General features: G+C 42.2%; 1 protein-coding gene across 2 annotated transcripts in view; it reads right to left on the minus strand.

Annotated features, from left to right (window-relative positions):
* The window catches only part of KIAA1958 (KIAA1958 ortholog), a 108,826-nt gene that overhangs the window by 47,763 nt on the left and 43,678 nt on the right, over positions 1-17,385 (minus strand). For both annotated transcript variants that reach the window (XM_073591410.1, XM_073591405.1), the window contains exon 2: positions 181-1,381. In XM_073591410.1, coding sequence (XP_073447511.1) covers positions 181-1,357 — 1,177 coding nt within the window. In that variant the 5' untranslated portion in view covers positions 1,358-1,381. The remainder of the gene's footprint in view (positions 1-180; positions 1,382-17,385) is intronic.

Below are 17,385 nucleotides of genomic sequence, written 5' to 3' on the forward strand. Positions count from 1 at the left end.
ATACATAGAATAAAACTGACATGTGAAAATTGGCTAACGGATAAAAAGGTAATAAGATGCAATAATATAATTTTCATCAAGTCTAATGCTATGTAATATTTTGTTCTGTTCATCAATACATTCTATATGAGTCAAACAATGTATAGAGCAGCATTATCGGTCAAATGTACACTTACATACCTGGAATGGACTGTGCTGATGCCTCAGAGGTGATATTAGGGGTGGTATTTGGCTGCTGCTGGCTGGAACTTACTTCAGGCTCTGCATTCATTGATGGGGAGAGGGCCATGTCACTGGATAATGCTGGCTTCAGTACAGGTGGGAGAAGCTCTTCAGTGACCTCTTTTTTTTCCTGTCCTGGCAACTGAAGTGCTGATAAAGGTATGTTAATTGGTTGGCTAGGATTTCCCGTGGAAGTACTGACTGGCATCTGTATTCCCTTCTGCTGATTCACAGCTGGAGGGGTAGATGGTATTTTGCTTTGGGAGGACAATTGTGGTCTCACAGGCTTTTGAGGTGTGGGTCTTTGCAAGACCAGTGAAGAAGGTGCAATAGCTTGTACTTCAAGGTCGTTATTTAGTGATGGTGGCAAAATGTTAGGCGGTTTGGATGGTCCCACAAAAGGGTCTGTGTTGGCAGTTTGGTTCTTCGGCTTGGCCATTTGTGTCAGGGCCAGTGAAGGACCATCAACACCTCCAGTAAGTTCAGCATTAGCAACAATATAGTAGTCTTCAGGTTTTTCCTGTTTAATTTTTTTGACAATCACATCATTACTGTCCTCATCCACAATGTGCGACTGAGATCCGGAAAGAGAATGGATGCCACCACCACTGGACCTCTTGCGGGTAACATTAGGTGACCGCTGGACTTTGAGTTCAAAGTCACTGTCATCATCTGTTGCAGAAGATTCACATACCATGTCAAATAATGTGGTTTCATCTTCATATTCTTCTACAGGCTCATCCAGCTCTGAAGGTTCACTACAGTAGGAAAAGTCACAGGAGTCTCTTGTTCTATTACAGTCAAGTTTTGATTTTACTGGTCTCCCAGGGTACCTATCCAAAGGACTTGTCTGAGTCTCTGAGGGCACACCTATTATACTAGGACTATCTGAGTTGAAACTTCTACTGTCCTGGAAACAGACTCTCTCCTGAGGACCAGCCCTACATGTTGTAGTCAATGGCCAGTGGTATGCATGGCCAGCACTGCATCCCCACATAGCTGTAAGAGTTCCATGGGAGCCCTCAGAAAGTAAGTGCTTTAGGTTTGGAATAAGGCTACAAATTGTCCCATGACTATGAGCCCAACTCACTAACTTGGCGAGGTTTTCTGAAGATGTATGAAGACAGTCTTCCATTTTGGTAAATCAAGAAGTATCTTCCTGTAAGTTAAAATAGACAGATGAATGAAGAATTCAGATCTATTTATAACCAGTTCAACACCAATTTTTGTATAAACATATAAGGCGCCTACTAAACCTTAACACATAAAAAACACCTAAGGCCTCAAGCACACTGGACTTTTTTGCAGCTGCTCCTAGGGGCGTCTGGTGTTTTTTTTTTTTCCTGCCTTTAAACTCCTGTGCATGTTAGCCTATGTGTCTATGCACAGAAAGACTTTTAGCAGTGTTTAGTGGCAGGAGAGTTTAGAAACAGGAAGAAAAACCCTCTGCCAGTGCATTCAGGAGCAGCAGAGTTTGGGCAGAAAAAAAAACACTTGACGCTTGTAAACGCCTCTAAACGTGTTTAGCACTTGAGTGTTATTTCATTTCAATGGCCAAAATAAATTATTTATTCTGGCTAATGAAATTAATTAACACTCAAGCACTTGATTCCTGTAAATGCACCTAAACGCTTGTAAAAGCTTTGGACGCTTTTACAAGCGTCAGGCGGTTTTTCTGCAAAAATGCCGCTGGTTTCTAGGAGTTAAAAAATAAATAAATAATATGCAGCCTCCTGATGATCTTTTGCAATCCTTTGGAATTCATAGCACTTGAAGTATCTTAACATATTTATATCAACAAAATTACTTAAATTTATGAAGGCAGATTCCAGTAATAGCTTCAAAAGCTGTCCATTAAAGACAAGATTTGTCCTTCGCCTTGCTTTAGACACATCATAAAGTGTTTTTCTACATAAAGCACAATTTCACTTGTCCATTAGTTTTCTTCCCCCTCTTATCTCCTCCACTTGTTTGTCCTCAAAAAAACATACTCACACGTCCATTGAATCCAGCATTGTCCTGCTGTGGACCCCTGATTTGTTGCTGCATGCTGGGTCCTGTACCGCCACCTTCTATTCTGACAGCATTGGGAGTCAACTGTTGCTTCTTGGTTCAGGCAGCCTCCTGATGATTCACAGTTACCTGTGCCCTCTACTGGCTTCTGTGTTAAAGCTGATGCTTCCTGGGATTTGTGACGTGCATATCCCAGGAGGCTCCAGCAGCGGAGGAGATGTTATGCTCCCCTAAGCAAGAATGTTGATGGGAGGGAGGGTGCAGTGTGCCAAATAAAATAAAGTCAATTAAATCAGCTTTTAAGATAGTGGGGAAGGTGGGGGGGGGGGGGTTGTAGGGAGGAATAGTTTTTTTTTATGAGCAAGGTTCACTTTACATTTCTGACAGGCTCATCATATAAAATGTAAAGATGCAATCAAAATGCAATAGCCCATACTAACCAATCAAAATCATTAATCTACAAAAAGTTAATATCTCAATGGTTGCTATGGGTTAGGACACTATGTAGTTACTGCACTTTGGCATTAAATAATAAGCTCATTTGAACTGAGCTTTATATTAGCTTAGTGCTCCACTGGCATATGCTCATTTCACTGGCTTGTCTTTACATATACCAGTGTAAACTTTAGCAGTGGTGCTCGTGTCCTCTCCTTCATTAACTGGAGACTGTTGATATCGGGCCGATTGCCATCGTTTAAAGGCTTTCATATGGCTGGTTTCTTTCACATGCTTGTGAGTCTTTTTAATTCATTCTTTTAATAAACCTATCAAAAAATAATGCACAAGGCTGGTGCGCCCTCTTTTCATTCTTAATTTTTTAAACTTTAGGACTCACTGACATAGCGACCAGTGTCTGGGTAGCTTACCCTGATACAGGGATAGACAGAGACTGAGGTTCTAGAGCCAGTAATTAGAAGAATACATCAACCCTAAGGCCCAGTTCACACTGGTGAGACATGAGATCCGACTTGTGGGAGCACAAGTCGCAAGACATGTCAAATTCAATGTTTCTCTATGAGAGCCATCTTAACTGATCCGACTTTAGAAAAGGTTCCTGCACTACTTTGGTCCGACTTTGATATGACTTCAATGCCATAGAATGTACACAGAACATGGAAATGCAATTATTTTAGTAAATATAAACATCTAAATACCTTCTCATAATCAGCAGTATATAGCAGTCTTGTGATATCTATCAGTTCCTGGTGAAGCTTGTAGGAGGAGTTTTTCATACTGCACTGAGCTGTCCTATGAGGCTGCAGGGCTCCTGACCCTCTGTCCTCACCTCTGACCCTCATGGCTGGACAGTGCTGATTGGCCCTGTGCTGATCACATGCATTCTCCCAAGAAAAAAAAAAAACTTCTCTAGCAATACACACCAAACTGAGCATGTGCAACCCGACCCCAAAGGCTCTGTCTTATCTGGACTTGTCCGGGGGGACAGAGCAGGAGAGGGAGGATCTGTGCATACAAGATCAAGCAGCCTTTTTACAAAATGCAGAGGATTAACCCTTTAAGTCAGATCAAAGTTGGGCTGAAGTTGCAGGGCAAAGTTGTGCGACTTTCATGTCGGAGCAGTGTGAACCTGGGCTGACTGGTAAGGGCATACAAACACAGGAAAGATGAAACAGGTGAAAAAAGACTGACCAAACAGATAGAAAATGACGCTGCACTTGAGACATTTAAAGGGAGCACACAACAAACTCATGACAGCATCCCTTTAAGGTTTCCTTTTATAAGAGATTGTCTCAGAAAATATTTTTAACTTGGGCTGCATTCACATCTTTTTATTTTTCATGGTGTTCTCTTTCAAAGTGGTGCTTTTTAGATGCATTTGGTCATCTCTGACACACATTGCAAATTTTCAAGGAATTTAGTGCTATATCCATCTTGGTCAGTAATCGAACAGAGTATGTGATAAGCCTTTCCTGTGCATTGTGCAAGTTACTTTGCTTTGTGTGGGCATAGTGAATGCTGACTTTTCTGATGGAGATGACATAGTGGGTACATAGTCTTCCTCTTCTTCCTTTTCTCCTAAGAAATTGTATTTTTACATTTACAGTCATTATTCCTAGTAAAAAAAAGCTGTAGGAAGACAGACGATCTTCAACACGTATTATTTATACAAGCGTATTCTTGCATTAAATTAGTTGCTAGGCAAACCAGTCTGAAATCTAAACACCACTGATATTGTTTATCTGGCCTACTTGCAAAGGTCAACAGAGAGCGGCAACGGGCACGATCCACATAAGAGAAACATGTCAATGTCAGGCACTGTCTGATTACCCTTCCAATCCTGTATTGTAGAAATATTTCTGGCAGAGCTGACCCTATTCCAGCTGCAAACATACTCTGTTAGTTGGCTAGGATACCCACAGAAATACAGGAATACTAAAACCTAGGAAAAAAACAACTGAAATTCCTTCTGTAACAAGTAAAATCCCTTAAAGTAAAATATCTTGAACCTAAAGTAACTACAGAACTAAACAGAAAGGTGAGTATCTTCAGCTGCTGAGTGCCATGGGAGCCCTGACCCAGAAAAGTCAGGCTTTGGCCTACACCTCACTCACTATGACCACTTACTACTGCCAATGAGGCTGCTGTTCATGCCAATGGACCAATAGTAGGGTGCAGGAGGGGAGAGGGGACACGATAGAGAGCATCTTTCTTTTAAGAAACTGACATTTGCATACTAGGTCCTAGGTTACAGAATTAACGGCACTTAGGCTACCATCACACGTGCGCATGGGGCTGGCCAGATTTTTATTAGCACTACTAACCATTTCCAGAACAAAAAAAAGGTTAAAGAGCACAGGGGTTGAATTACTAAAGAGAGTGCAAAATCTGGTGCAGCTCTGCATAGAAACCAATCAGCTTGAAGGTTTTATTGTCAAAGCTTGGTTGAACAAGCTGAAGATTGAAGCTGATTGGCTACCATGCACAGCTGCACCAGATTCTGAGTGCTCCAGCTTTAGTAAATCGCCCCCACAGTTCGCTGAATTTGGCACCACATCCTAATAATGAGCTAAGTCAAAGTTGCCTGCACAATCTGTGTGTGACCAGCAGCAGTAAGATTTGTACTCTGTACAAATCAATGCCCAGCGCCACCACTGTTCACATGTAAGCACTCATCTGACCAGTCATCTCCTTTCACTTCCTGTCCATACAGTAAGCAAGAGAAAAATTGTACATACAAAATTGTTGAAAACACTTATTTTTAGAGTTCCACTTAAACCTAAGAGCTAGGGATGCACCGATATATCGGCCACCAAAAATTATTGGCCGAAAATAGGGTTATCTAAGCTTTGCAGATAGAAAAAATAAAAGTGCAGATAATGGCATGCTGTGTCCCATTGACTTCAATGCAAAACGGCCCCCTACTGACTTCAAAGCAAAAACGCCCCCTATTGACTGCAATGCAAAATTGCGTCCCATTAGCTTTAATACAAAATCACATCTCATTGACTTCAATGCAAAATCGCGTCTCATTGACTTCAAAGCAAAAATGCACTCCTTCTGACTACAATGCAAAATCGCATCCCATCGACTTCAATGCGAAAATGCCAGCCATCTTACTTAAATTTAAAAAAAAAAAATGTAAAAAACGGTTTTTGGTTTTCGACCAAATGCATCCTGAATTTTCGTTTTTGGCATCAGAAATTTCCTTTTTGGTGCACCACTACTAAGAGCCCATTTACATGTGTGCGGTATGTTAATGCAACAATTAAAAGTTGGGAGCCAACAAAATACAGCCAGTTCCCATGGTAATCAATATTTCCCTATGTTATTTAACCGGTTCCCGACCAGCTTGCGTACATATACGGGGGCACAATGGCACCACTGCGCGAAACTCCGTACAGGTACAGGGCGCGCTCACGACCAATGGATTCGTTCCAGAACCGAGCAATCTTCAGGTCAAGGCCAATGATTTATGGCCTGGACCTGCTGATCGGTTCTGGCGAATGAAATTCTTCCCCTGCCTGTAAGTGTAAACACAGGCATGGGAAGTGATGTCATCTCCCCTCATGGAACTCTTTTTTTCTTTCCAGAGAGAGGAGAGGAGACATCTCACAGTAAGTTGCACCAACACTACATTAACACTAGTACACGTAGGTACACTTGTCACCCCCTGATGACCCCCCGCCCCCCCAGTGCAGTTGTCAGATTTTTCACTGATCACTGTACTGGTGTCATTTGTGACACTAATCGGCGTTAGGGCAGTTAGTGCCCAGGTAGCTTAAGGGTACCCCCCTAATAAAGTTTAACCCCTTGATCCCCCCTGTCCCCAGTGATCACCATATTAGTGTTACACCACTACAGTTAAAAAAAAAAGAAGAGCATATATGCCGAAACATGGGGGCAGGGGTGGAGGCATATATTTTTTACTCTTTTTTTGGTACAGATTGTTGTTGTTTTATTGAGTTAATGTTTTATTGTTACCCCAGTTTGCTTTTCAGGTACGTCATGCAGCTGCAGCACTGATTTATCTATCTTGACAGCAACAGCGTTTGCTCTCACAATACGTAAATCAGCGACTCCAGCGTTGTAGGAGGTGATATCACCACCACAGTTAAAAAAAAACGGTGCAGATATGCCCATCATTAGAAGTGGGTGGATGCAGGGCGGTATTCTAATGGTGGGCATACCCACCAATCAATCTCTTTTTTTGTTCAACCCACAGGCTGCATGAAAAAAAAAGAACATTACAATATATGCCCAACAAGGACCAGCAACGTACTGGTATGTTGCTGGACTTTGAGTGGTTATACCAGAATGATGCCTGCAGGTTTAGGTATCATCTTGGTATCGTTCTTTTCAGCCAGCGGTCAGCTTTCATGTAAAAGCAATCCTAGCAGCTATTTAACTGCTAGACTGCTTTTACAAGCGGTGGGAGGGAACGTCCCCCCCCCCGCCATCTTCCATGTTTTTCTCAGGCTCTCCTGTCCCACGGGGAACCTGAGAATGCAGCTGGGGGTTCCACCAGCTGACCATAGAGCTGGTCGAAGACCAGAATGGCTCCAATCATCTCTATGGCCTAAGAAACCAGAAGCTACGGGTATTTCATGACTTCGGTTTTGCCGGATATAAACAGTGCCATTGGGAAATTAGGAAAGCATCTTATCACACCGATCATGGTGTGGTCAGATGCTTTGAGGGCAGAGGATAGATCTAGAGTCTAATAGACCCCAATAGAGTGCCTGTCACTACCTATTGCTATCATAGGGGATATTTACATTCCCTGTGATAACAATAAAAATTATTTAAAAAAATGAAAGGAACAGTCTAAAAAAAAAAAAAAAAAAAGCACCCCTGCCCCCTGTGCTTTCACGCAATGGTGAACGCAAGCGTCGGTCTCGTGTCATATGTGAAAAAAAAAAATTTTAATTTTCCCGAAACTTGTGGCAAAATATAAAATATTGCATCAACTCTAGATGCCTCTTAGCAAATAGCTTGGGGTGTCTACTTTCCAAAATGGGGTCATGGGGGGGGGGGGGGGGGGGGTTGAGCTATCTGGGCATTTCATGGCCTCCGAAACTGTGTAAGGTAGTGAAGAGTGAAATCAAAAATGTACGCCCTTAGAAAGTCTGAAGGCGGTGCTTGGTTTTCGGGGTCCTGTACGTGGCTAGGCTCTCAAAAAGTCCCACACATGTGGTATCCCTGTACTCAGGAGAAGCAGCAGAATGTATTTTGGGGTGTCATTTCACATATAAAAATGGCATGTTTAAGCAACATATCATTTCAGTGACAACTTTGTGTAAATTATGTGCTATACAGGTACTGTCATGTGACCACCACATGCACTAGTGTTAATGTTACCTCTGATAAATAAAAATACATAAAAAAACCTGTAGATATATTGCAATCCTATGCGATTAAATCTCGTGACAGCATGTGAAAAACTGTACATACATCTATATAAAGTGCATTCACATTAGATATGTAAACAATATTAAAGTGCTAAAGTATTACACAAATTGATATAGTGCATTAAATGCTTCTATAGAGGTTAATGTATTTAATGTATTAGTAGCCACATGAATTGCCTAGAGCAGTGATATGCAATTAGCGGACCTCCAGCTGTTGCAGAACTACAAGTCTCATGAGGCATTGCAAGACTCTGACAGCCACAAGCATGACACCCAGAGGCAGAGGCCTGATGGAACTTGTAGTTTTGCAACAGCTGGAGGTCCGCTAATTGCATATCCCTGGCCTAGAGTGACAGAGCATGTAATTGTATGTTGCTAGTTGAATATTGCACTTACAGGCAGAATATTTGTTATTCAGTTATTTGAATGACACTTTGTTAATGTGGCTGTATCGCTGTGATAATGTGTCCTTTTCTTACACACCGCCCTGAATGTAACACGCAAAGGGAGCAATATAGTGTAGTAACATGAAAGTTTGGTTGCTGAGCGATGGAGAAGCTGTAGCCAGTAATCCAGTATTTGCTTCGAATGCTGATGCTTTCATTTATGCCGCTCTGTGATGTGATATGCTGCCACAGCATGAATGAGAACACGGCATGCACATGGGTTAACGTTGAGTTCTCTGGTCCACTAGAAAATGGCCGCGACCATACAATAAACAATAGAGTGTCCGCGGTCTACTACAAAATGGACGCAATGACACTATATAATGATTGACATCTCAACCGTCCAATAGAATTTCCCCCTGAGGAAGATATGTCATTTCCCGGTATCGACACGCGCTGGGGAGGGGAAAGGACGGTGTGTGAGACGGCGGAGCGCTCTCAGCAAAGGAAGGGACACATCAGCCCAGCGATTTTTATGATTTCTGACTGATATAGAGTGGTGCACTGTAGCACCCATGCAATGTGAGTACCCTACCAAAGGGAAGATTGTTATCTTTTAATAAATATGTGAAAACGGTATCACACTATCCAGTTTCCTCTGTTGTATTTTATATGGATAAACATACAAGCAACCAGCCAATGATCTGAGTACAGATATGGAACCCAGAGGTGGTTTAAAAAGCGTGTTCTGACCAAGCTTAGCTGTGAGGTCACACGCTCTAAGGTGAGCGCATACACCTAAAGGGGAGCACAAGAGTGGACACAAGCACTTGCTGTTTTATCATCTTTAATAAGAATCAGAAGAATGGACTGAATAGGAATGGACCTTATGTTGCATTCTATTAAGGGCACATTAATGCATGAAAATTTATTTTGCACAAGAGCACTTTAATGCACTATATCAATTTGTGTAATACTTTAGCACTTTAATATTGTTTACATATCTAATATGGATGCACTTTATATAGATGTATGTACAGTTTTTCACATGCTGTCAGGAGATTTAATCGCATAGGATTGCAATATATTTACGAGATATAATCGCATAGGATTGCAATATAGCTACAGGTCTTTTAGGTATTTTTATTTATCAGAGGTAACATTAACATTAGTGCATGCGGTGGTCACATGACAGTACCTGGATAGCGCAGCATTTTAATAGATTATCCACTGGGTCGGCACAAGCATATGGGACGTGATCAATGCTAGCAGCTGTCCACAATATTAACTTGGATATTTATATGGTAGCTTGCAAGAACTTGTTTATTATTTAAACTTTGTGTAAATTGTTTTCTTTTTGTCATTTTTCAATCACTTATGACCAAAAAAATAAAATATTCAATGTGCTCAACAAGCCTCTCAGCAATTTCCTTGGGGTGTCTACGTTCCAAAATGGGGTAATTTGGGGGGGTTTTGTACTACCCTGCCGTTTTAGCACCTCAAGAAATGAGATAGGCAGTCATAAACTAAAAGCTGCGTAAATTACAGAAAATGTACCCTAGTTTGTAGACACTATAACTTTTGCGCAAACCAATAAATATATGCTTATTGAATTTTTTTTACCCAAGACATGTGACTGAATGCTTTTTGGCCTAAATGTAGGACTAAAATTGGAGTTTATTGTATTTTTTTTTATAACAAAAAGTAGAAAATATTTTTTTTTTTTCAAAATTTTCGGTCTTTTCTCGTTTACATCGCAAAAAATAAAAACCGCAGAGGTGATCAAATACCACCAAAAGAAAGCTCTATTTGTGGGAAAAGAAAGACGCAAATTTTCTTTGGGTACAGCATTGCATGACCGCGCAATTAGCAGTTAAAGCGACACAGTACCAAATTGTAAAAAGTGCTCTGGTCAGGAAGAGGGTAAAACCTTCCGGGGCTGAAGTGGTTAACTGACACATTTACAACCACTGAGTAAAAGTGTGTGTGTGTATATATATCAGTAAAACAGACCCAGACAAATCCTTGTTGCTGTTGTCTTGTTTTTATAACATTACACACACTTTTCTAAAGTACAGCATATTGCATAGTGTACTCTGTTCACACACTCACATGTAACAGATGCATAGAGGTTGGTTTACCAAAACTTAAGAGTGCTAAATCTAGTGCAGCTGTGCATGGTACCCAATCAACTTCTAACTTCAGCTTGTTTAATTAAGCTTTGACAATAAAGCCTGGAAGCTGATTGGTTTCTATGCAGAGCTGCACCAGAATTTGCACTCTCCAGTTTTAGTAAATCAACCCCATAGAGTCTCATTCATGCAGATACTGTATGTGTAATTGATGCATACTGTCCCCTATGAGCAAACCTATGTAACTGATGCATAGTATCCCCTGTGAGCAAACATGTTACTAATGCATAATGTCCCCTGTGCACAACCTTATGTAACTGATGCATAGTGTCCCCTGTGCGTAAACATGTAATTGATGCATAGTGTCCCCTGTGCGCAAACTTATGTAACTAATGCAAAGTGTCCCATGCATGCACATACATGTAACAAATGCATAGTGGGAGATTTACTAAAACTGGAGCACACAGAATCTGGTGCAGCTTTGCCAATCGGCTTCTAACTTCAGCTTCTTCAATTAAGCTTTGACAAAAACAAAAAAAACAAAAAACTGGAAGCTGATTGGTTTCTCCGCACAGGGAGTCTTCTTGCTGTCCTGCCCACATACTGAATCGAGCAAATGTTGCAAGTTATAAAATACACAACATCTTGTGTTACAATTAATAAATGATGTAATCTTACATTTCTTTGAACTGACAGTAGATTTAATGATTTCTCTCCTCAATATGTGTGCACAACAAGGACATTTATCGCTGCCTAATTTATGTTCTTCCTTGTATCAAAATAGCTGGGTGACAGATAATTTCCCAGAGTCGGTGCACATTTAGCCTAGGCTGACACTACTGCTAGTGGTTGTGGGAATCACAACTGTCCCTGTACCCACAACCACCCACAGCCAAAATGTGCTGCTCTTTAAATAAAATTCTTAATGGCACCCCCACGCATGTAAAAATGCAGCATGTTTGCAGGTGCGGGAACCGCATGGTGCAAAAGCACCATGTGATTTTGCTACAGATGCATTTGAAAAATTATGTCAACACTAACACTACTATTACTTCTAAACTTCTCAGTCTAACCTCATCGCTTGACCTGAAGCAATGGATACAGGCTCCTACCCACTCCAACGGCAACACCCTTGACCTTGCCTTCTCCTATCTGTGCACTCCGTGCAACCTTTCCAACAATCCACTCCCACTCTCTGATCACCACCTTATTAGTTTTGCTCTCTCCTTGTCTTCCACCTCTTCTCCCTCCAACCGCCTAACAATTACACGTAGAAACCTTCGCCACCTCAACCCTTCTCTTCTCTACTCTGCTACTGATCACCTCTATGACAAAATCTCACCTCTGTCCTGCCCCAACCTAGCTACTTTCATCTACAACAGCTCACTGTCTTCCTCCCTAGACAAGCTTGCCCCCCTCACTACATGCAGAATTAGGCTCCGACTGCTACAACCCTGGCAAACAGATGACACCAGAAGTCTCAGAAAACGTAGCCGCGCTCTTGAGCGCCTGTGGCATAAGGCTAAGACCCAGGAAGACTTCACACAATATAAATCTGCCCTCCTAAAATACTACTCCTGCCTTCACACTGCCAAACAGACCTACTTTATCACACTCATTAACACCTTCTCATCCAGTCCACGTCTACTCTTCTCTACCTTCAACACTCTACTCTGTCCTCCACTGCCTCCACCCACCAACTCACTCACTGCCCAGGAGATTGCCAATCACTTCAAGACTAAGATTGATACAATTCATGAGGAGATCACCAATGCGCAAAAACCTCCTCCATGCAACACCCCATGTCCACAGACACAATCATTACTTCCCTCATTCAACCCTGCTACTATTACTGAGGTTGCTAAACTTTTATCTAGCACTCATCTAACCACTTGCCCCCTGGATCCTGTTCCCTCGCAAATGCTACGCTCACCCTCTGACTCGATTCTACGCTCTCTAACTCACATTTTCAACCTCTCCCTCTCTTGTGGCATCTTCCCAAACTCTCTAAAACATGCGCTAGTCACCCCCATACTAAAAAAGCCCTCACTGGATCCTACCAATCTCAACAACTTACGTCCCATCTCCTTACTCTCCTTCTCCTCCAAACTTCTTGAAAGACTGGTCTACAACCGACTAAGCGACCATCTGACCATGAATAAACTTCTTGATCCCCTTCAGTCCGGTTTTTGCCCTCAACACTCCATGGAAACTGCTCTCCTTAAACTCTCAAATGACCTACTAATGGCTAAAGCCAATGGACACTATTCTGTACTACTTCTCCTGGATCTCTCTGCTGGCTTTGACACAGCAGACCACCCCCTCCTCCTCAAAAAACTCCACTCCTTTGGTCTCCGTGACTGTACTCTTCGCTGGTTCTCATCCTACCTATCCCACCGCTCCTTCAGTGTCACTTACAACTCTACTTCCTCCTCTCCTCTTCCTTTTTCCGTTGGGGTCCCCCAAGGTTCTGTTCTTGGACCTCTCCTTTTCTCAATCTACACCACCTCCTTGGGTCAGTTGATTGCCTCCCACGGCTTTAAATATCATCTCTACGCTGATGACACCCAAATCTATCTCTCCACCCCCCAGCTCTCTCCATCTGTCTCCTCACGCATTACCAACTTACTAGCAGACATATCAGCCTGGATGTCACATCACTTTCTCAAACTCAACCTATCCAAAACCGAGCTCATGATATTTCCTCCCTCAGGTGCCACTTCCCCTGATTTCCCTGTCAAGATCAACAGCTCAACTATCAACCCATCTCCCCACACCAAGGTCCTAGGTGTAATCCTGGACTCCGAACTAACCTTTCGACCCCACATTCTATCACTATCCAAAGTTTGCCGCCTCAGTCTTCGCAACATCTCCAAGATACACCCCTTCCTAACCAATGACACCACAAAGCTTCTAATCCACTCCCTGGTCATCTCCCACCTCGACTACTGCAACTCCCTCCTCATTGGTTTACCTCTAAATAGGCTATCCCCACTTCAGTCCATCATGAACGCTGCTGCCAGGCTCATCCACCACACAAACCGCTCAGCGTCTGCCACACCCCTCTGCCAATCCCTCCATTGGCTGCCACTCAGTCACCGAATTAAATTCAAGATACTAACTATAACTTACAAAGCCATCCACAACCTGGCCCCCAGCTACATCTCTAACCTAGTCACAAAATACCAACCTAATTGTTCTCTTCGCTCCTCCCAAGACCTCCTTCTCTCAAACTGCCTTGTCACCTCATCCCATGCTCGCCTTCAGGACTTCTCCAGAGCCTCCCCCATCCTCTGGAATGCTCTACCCCAATCCGTCCAACTTTTTCCTACTTTATCCACTTTCAGACGATCCCTGAAAACTCATCTCTTCAGAGAAGCCTATCTGGCTCCCACCTAACAACTGTACATTTATCTTCTCAATCAGCACATCACCCACAGTTATTACCTCTTGTATCTCTTGACCTTCCCTCCTAGATTGTAAGCTCTAAGGAGCAGGGCCCTCTGAGTCCTACTGTATCAAATTGTATTGTATTTGTACTGCCTACCCTCAAGTTGTAAAGCGCTACGTAAACTGTTGGCGCTATATAAATACTGTATAATAATAATTATGCAAGAACCTTTTTCCTGCATGAAACTCAGGCACAGCAGCCCATTTAACCAACCGAAAGATGGCTACAGCACGGTCGGCTTATTCTGGGTGGGCATCCATGGACGTCCTCACAGAATCGCCCTCCCACATGTCCCCTGGGGCACGCACCCGGGAACATCTGTGACTGCCGGGTCCGGGGGGCCCGGCACATCATGGATCACGGTAAATTGCTGCTGGTAGCGGCCGTTTACCACGTGATCGGTCCGTCAAATGACGGAGCATCACTTGTAAACAAACAAGGAAGGGGGTTTAAGTGCCCAGTGGTCAAGTGGTTAAATGAATGGGCTGCCAAGTCCGTGAATGTGGCTCACAGAGCCTCAATAGTGTGAACCAGGCCTTAGATACTATCTTAACACCACTTGCCAAAAACCTCATAATAGATATCATCATTGTATAATATACACTAATCAGCCATTACCTTATGACCACTGACAGGTTAAGTGAAAAAAACATTGATTATCTTATTACAATGGCATCTGAACGTCAATGGGATATATTAGGAAGCAGGTAAACATGTTGTCCCTGAAGTTGATGTGTTGAAAGCAGAAAAAATGTTGTGTATGGGGCTGCAAAGCTGCAGATTGGTCAGGGTACCACAAGGCAGTGGAAGAAGGTGACCTAGTCTAATGAATCACATTTTCTTTTACATCATGTGGATGGCTTGGTGTATGTGTCGCTTACCTAGGGAAGAGGTGGCACCAGCATGCAGTATGGGAAGGAGGTAGTGTGTGATGCTTTGGGCAATGTTCTGCTGGTAAACCTTGGGCCCTGCCATTCATGTGGATGTTACTTGACATGTAACACCTACCTAAAGATTGTTGCTGACCAAGTACACCACTTCATGGAAGCATTATTCCCTGAAGGCAAAGGTCTCTTTCAGCAGGATAATGCACCCTGCCGCACTGAAAATGTGGTTCAAGAATGGTTTGACACAACAAAGAGTTTCAGATGTCGACTTGTTCTCCAAATTCTCCAGATCTCAATCCAATTGAGAATCTGTGGGATATGCTGGAAAAATAAGTCTAAAACATGAAGGTCCCACCTCACAATTACAGGACTTAAAGGATCTGCTACTGATGGCTTGGTGCCAGATACCACAGCATACCTTTAGAGCAGTGTTTCTCAACCTTTTTTCAGTCAAGGCACCGTTTAGAATTCTGAATCTCTGGGCACACCAGGAGGCATGTTCACATGCATGCCCTTTTCTGTGTGTTCCCACGCGTTGCATTTTTTAATGGTCTGCCCTGTGCACGTGAAAGAAGCAAAAAAGGTGCCGCCACAATCTTTAAAATTTATGTTACATCAAAATGCATGGAGGCAAGTGAGGAAACCAAGGAAGGATGCTGGGCGAGCTTCCGATGTGCCCTTTAGAAACTGATGACATCTTCGCTTGGCAGGACAGCCCTCACAGCACAGAGTAGATTACCTTTTTGTATAAAACACACCAGACTAATGCTGCACCTAAGCGTGCCGTGAAGAATGCTTCTTTTAACTGCCTGCCTGAGTTGGGGCAGTTTTTATCCTTTTGTGGCAGCATCCCTGAGGACTCTTTGTGGCACCCTGGTTGAAAAACTAGAGATCTAGTGAAGGCCATGCCTCGACAAGTCAGGCCTGTTTTGGCAGCAAAAGGGGGGCCTACTCATAATGAGGCGGGTGTTTATAAAGTCACGGCTGATCAGTGTAAGTAAATATCTCTTGATAATATTTGTAGTTTTTTTAACTCAAGGCTTTGCCCAGTAGAAAAAAAACAGGTTTATTATATTGATAAATCTTGTTTACCTTGTCCTGTAATAGTTCAGTCTTGATTTTCATTTTAACAATCCTATATGCTCTGTTTAAAGTGGTTTCCAAATACTCACTATCCAAGAACTGCTTGTACAGTATATACTGTAGTGGATATATTTGTTTTTTAAAATAAGGATATTGTTTAATGTCATTTTAGAGTGGTTGTAAAGGCAGAAGGTTTTCTTTTCTTAATGCATTCAATGCATTAAGATAAAAAGCCTTCTGTGTGCAGCAGCCCCCCTCAGCCCCCCTAATACTTACCTGGGGTCCATCTAGATCCATCGATGTTGCACGTGAGACTTGGCTGTCCAGGACGGGTCACGGAGCTGTGGCTCGGCTCAGGTGCCCCCATAGCAAGTTTCTTTGCTGTAAGGGGACTCAACAGGTGGGAGGGGCCAGGAGCACCAAAGAAGGACCCGAGAAGAGGAGGATCTGGGCTGCTCTTTGCAAAACCAACAGCATAGAGCAGGCAAGTATAACTTGTTTGTTATTTTTAACGGAAAAAAACCCCAAGACTTTAGGATCACTTTAATTCGTTCATGGTGTGGGTGTGTGTTTTTATTCTCTTCTACATGTGCTGAATGTACTCTCTTCTAAGCTTACATAATAATAGAAAGATTAAAGCACATATTCATAGCAACCCATCAAATTTCCTCTTTACCTAATATGACTACAGCCAGTCTTTACTAAAAGGCAAATTAGATAAATGTTATTGATCTTCATGCCAGTTGTGCTGGCCTAATGACTACTGACATACATAGCAAACCTGATCAGAGAAGAACAAGTAGAAATGTTATAAATAACCATTTTAATAGGCAGAACACAGCATTACTAAATATATTAGAACTGTATCATTCTGTTTCATGTTATTCCCAATAAACACAAAGTTTACAATATTAAAGGCAGATTTATTGCCATTTAAGAGCGTGAAATAATGCAATTGAAATATTAAAGCAGAAATGAAATTACTTTCTTTGGTAAGCTAAGATATGCAATAAGACATCATTAGTATGATGGTTTAAGGCTTTAAGCAATCAAATCTAAGCAAGGCGCAAAGCAACAGTGAATTTGCCGAGAGCCAAAGGCAACAAACAGCTAATGGTCACTCTTGTCCTTTCCTGAGAATAGAATATGAGCCCCTAGCACTATAAATAATTAAAATAATTGTTCCATAATCTCTAGTGCATAAGGTTAGCATGATAACAAAGGCTATGTTAGTCTTTCGAAAGAGGTTTTTCTATAACTCCACTGTCTTTTTTAAGCCTATACTAAAATATAAAGATTTGAAGATATGGGAACCGAGGATCAGCACAACTGACATAATTTGGA

This window comes from Aquarana catesbeiana, linkage group LG01, assembly GCF_042186555.1.
Source record: "Aquarana catesbeiana isolate 2022-GZ linkage group LG01, ASM4218655v1, whole genome shotgun sequence".
Classification (NCBI taxonomy): domain Eukaryota; kingdom Metazoa; phylum Chordata; class Amphibia; order Anura; family Ranidae; genus Aquarana; species Aquarana catesbeiana.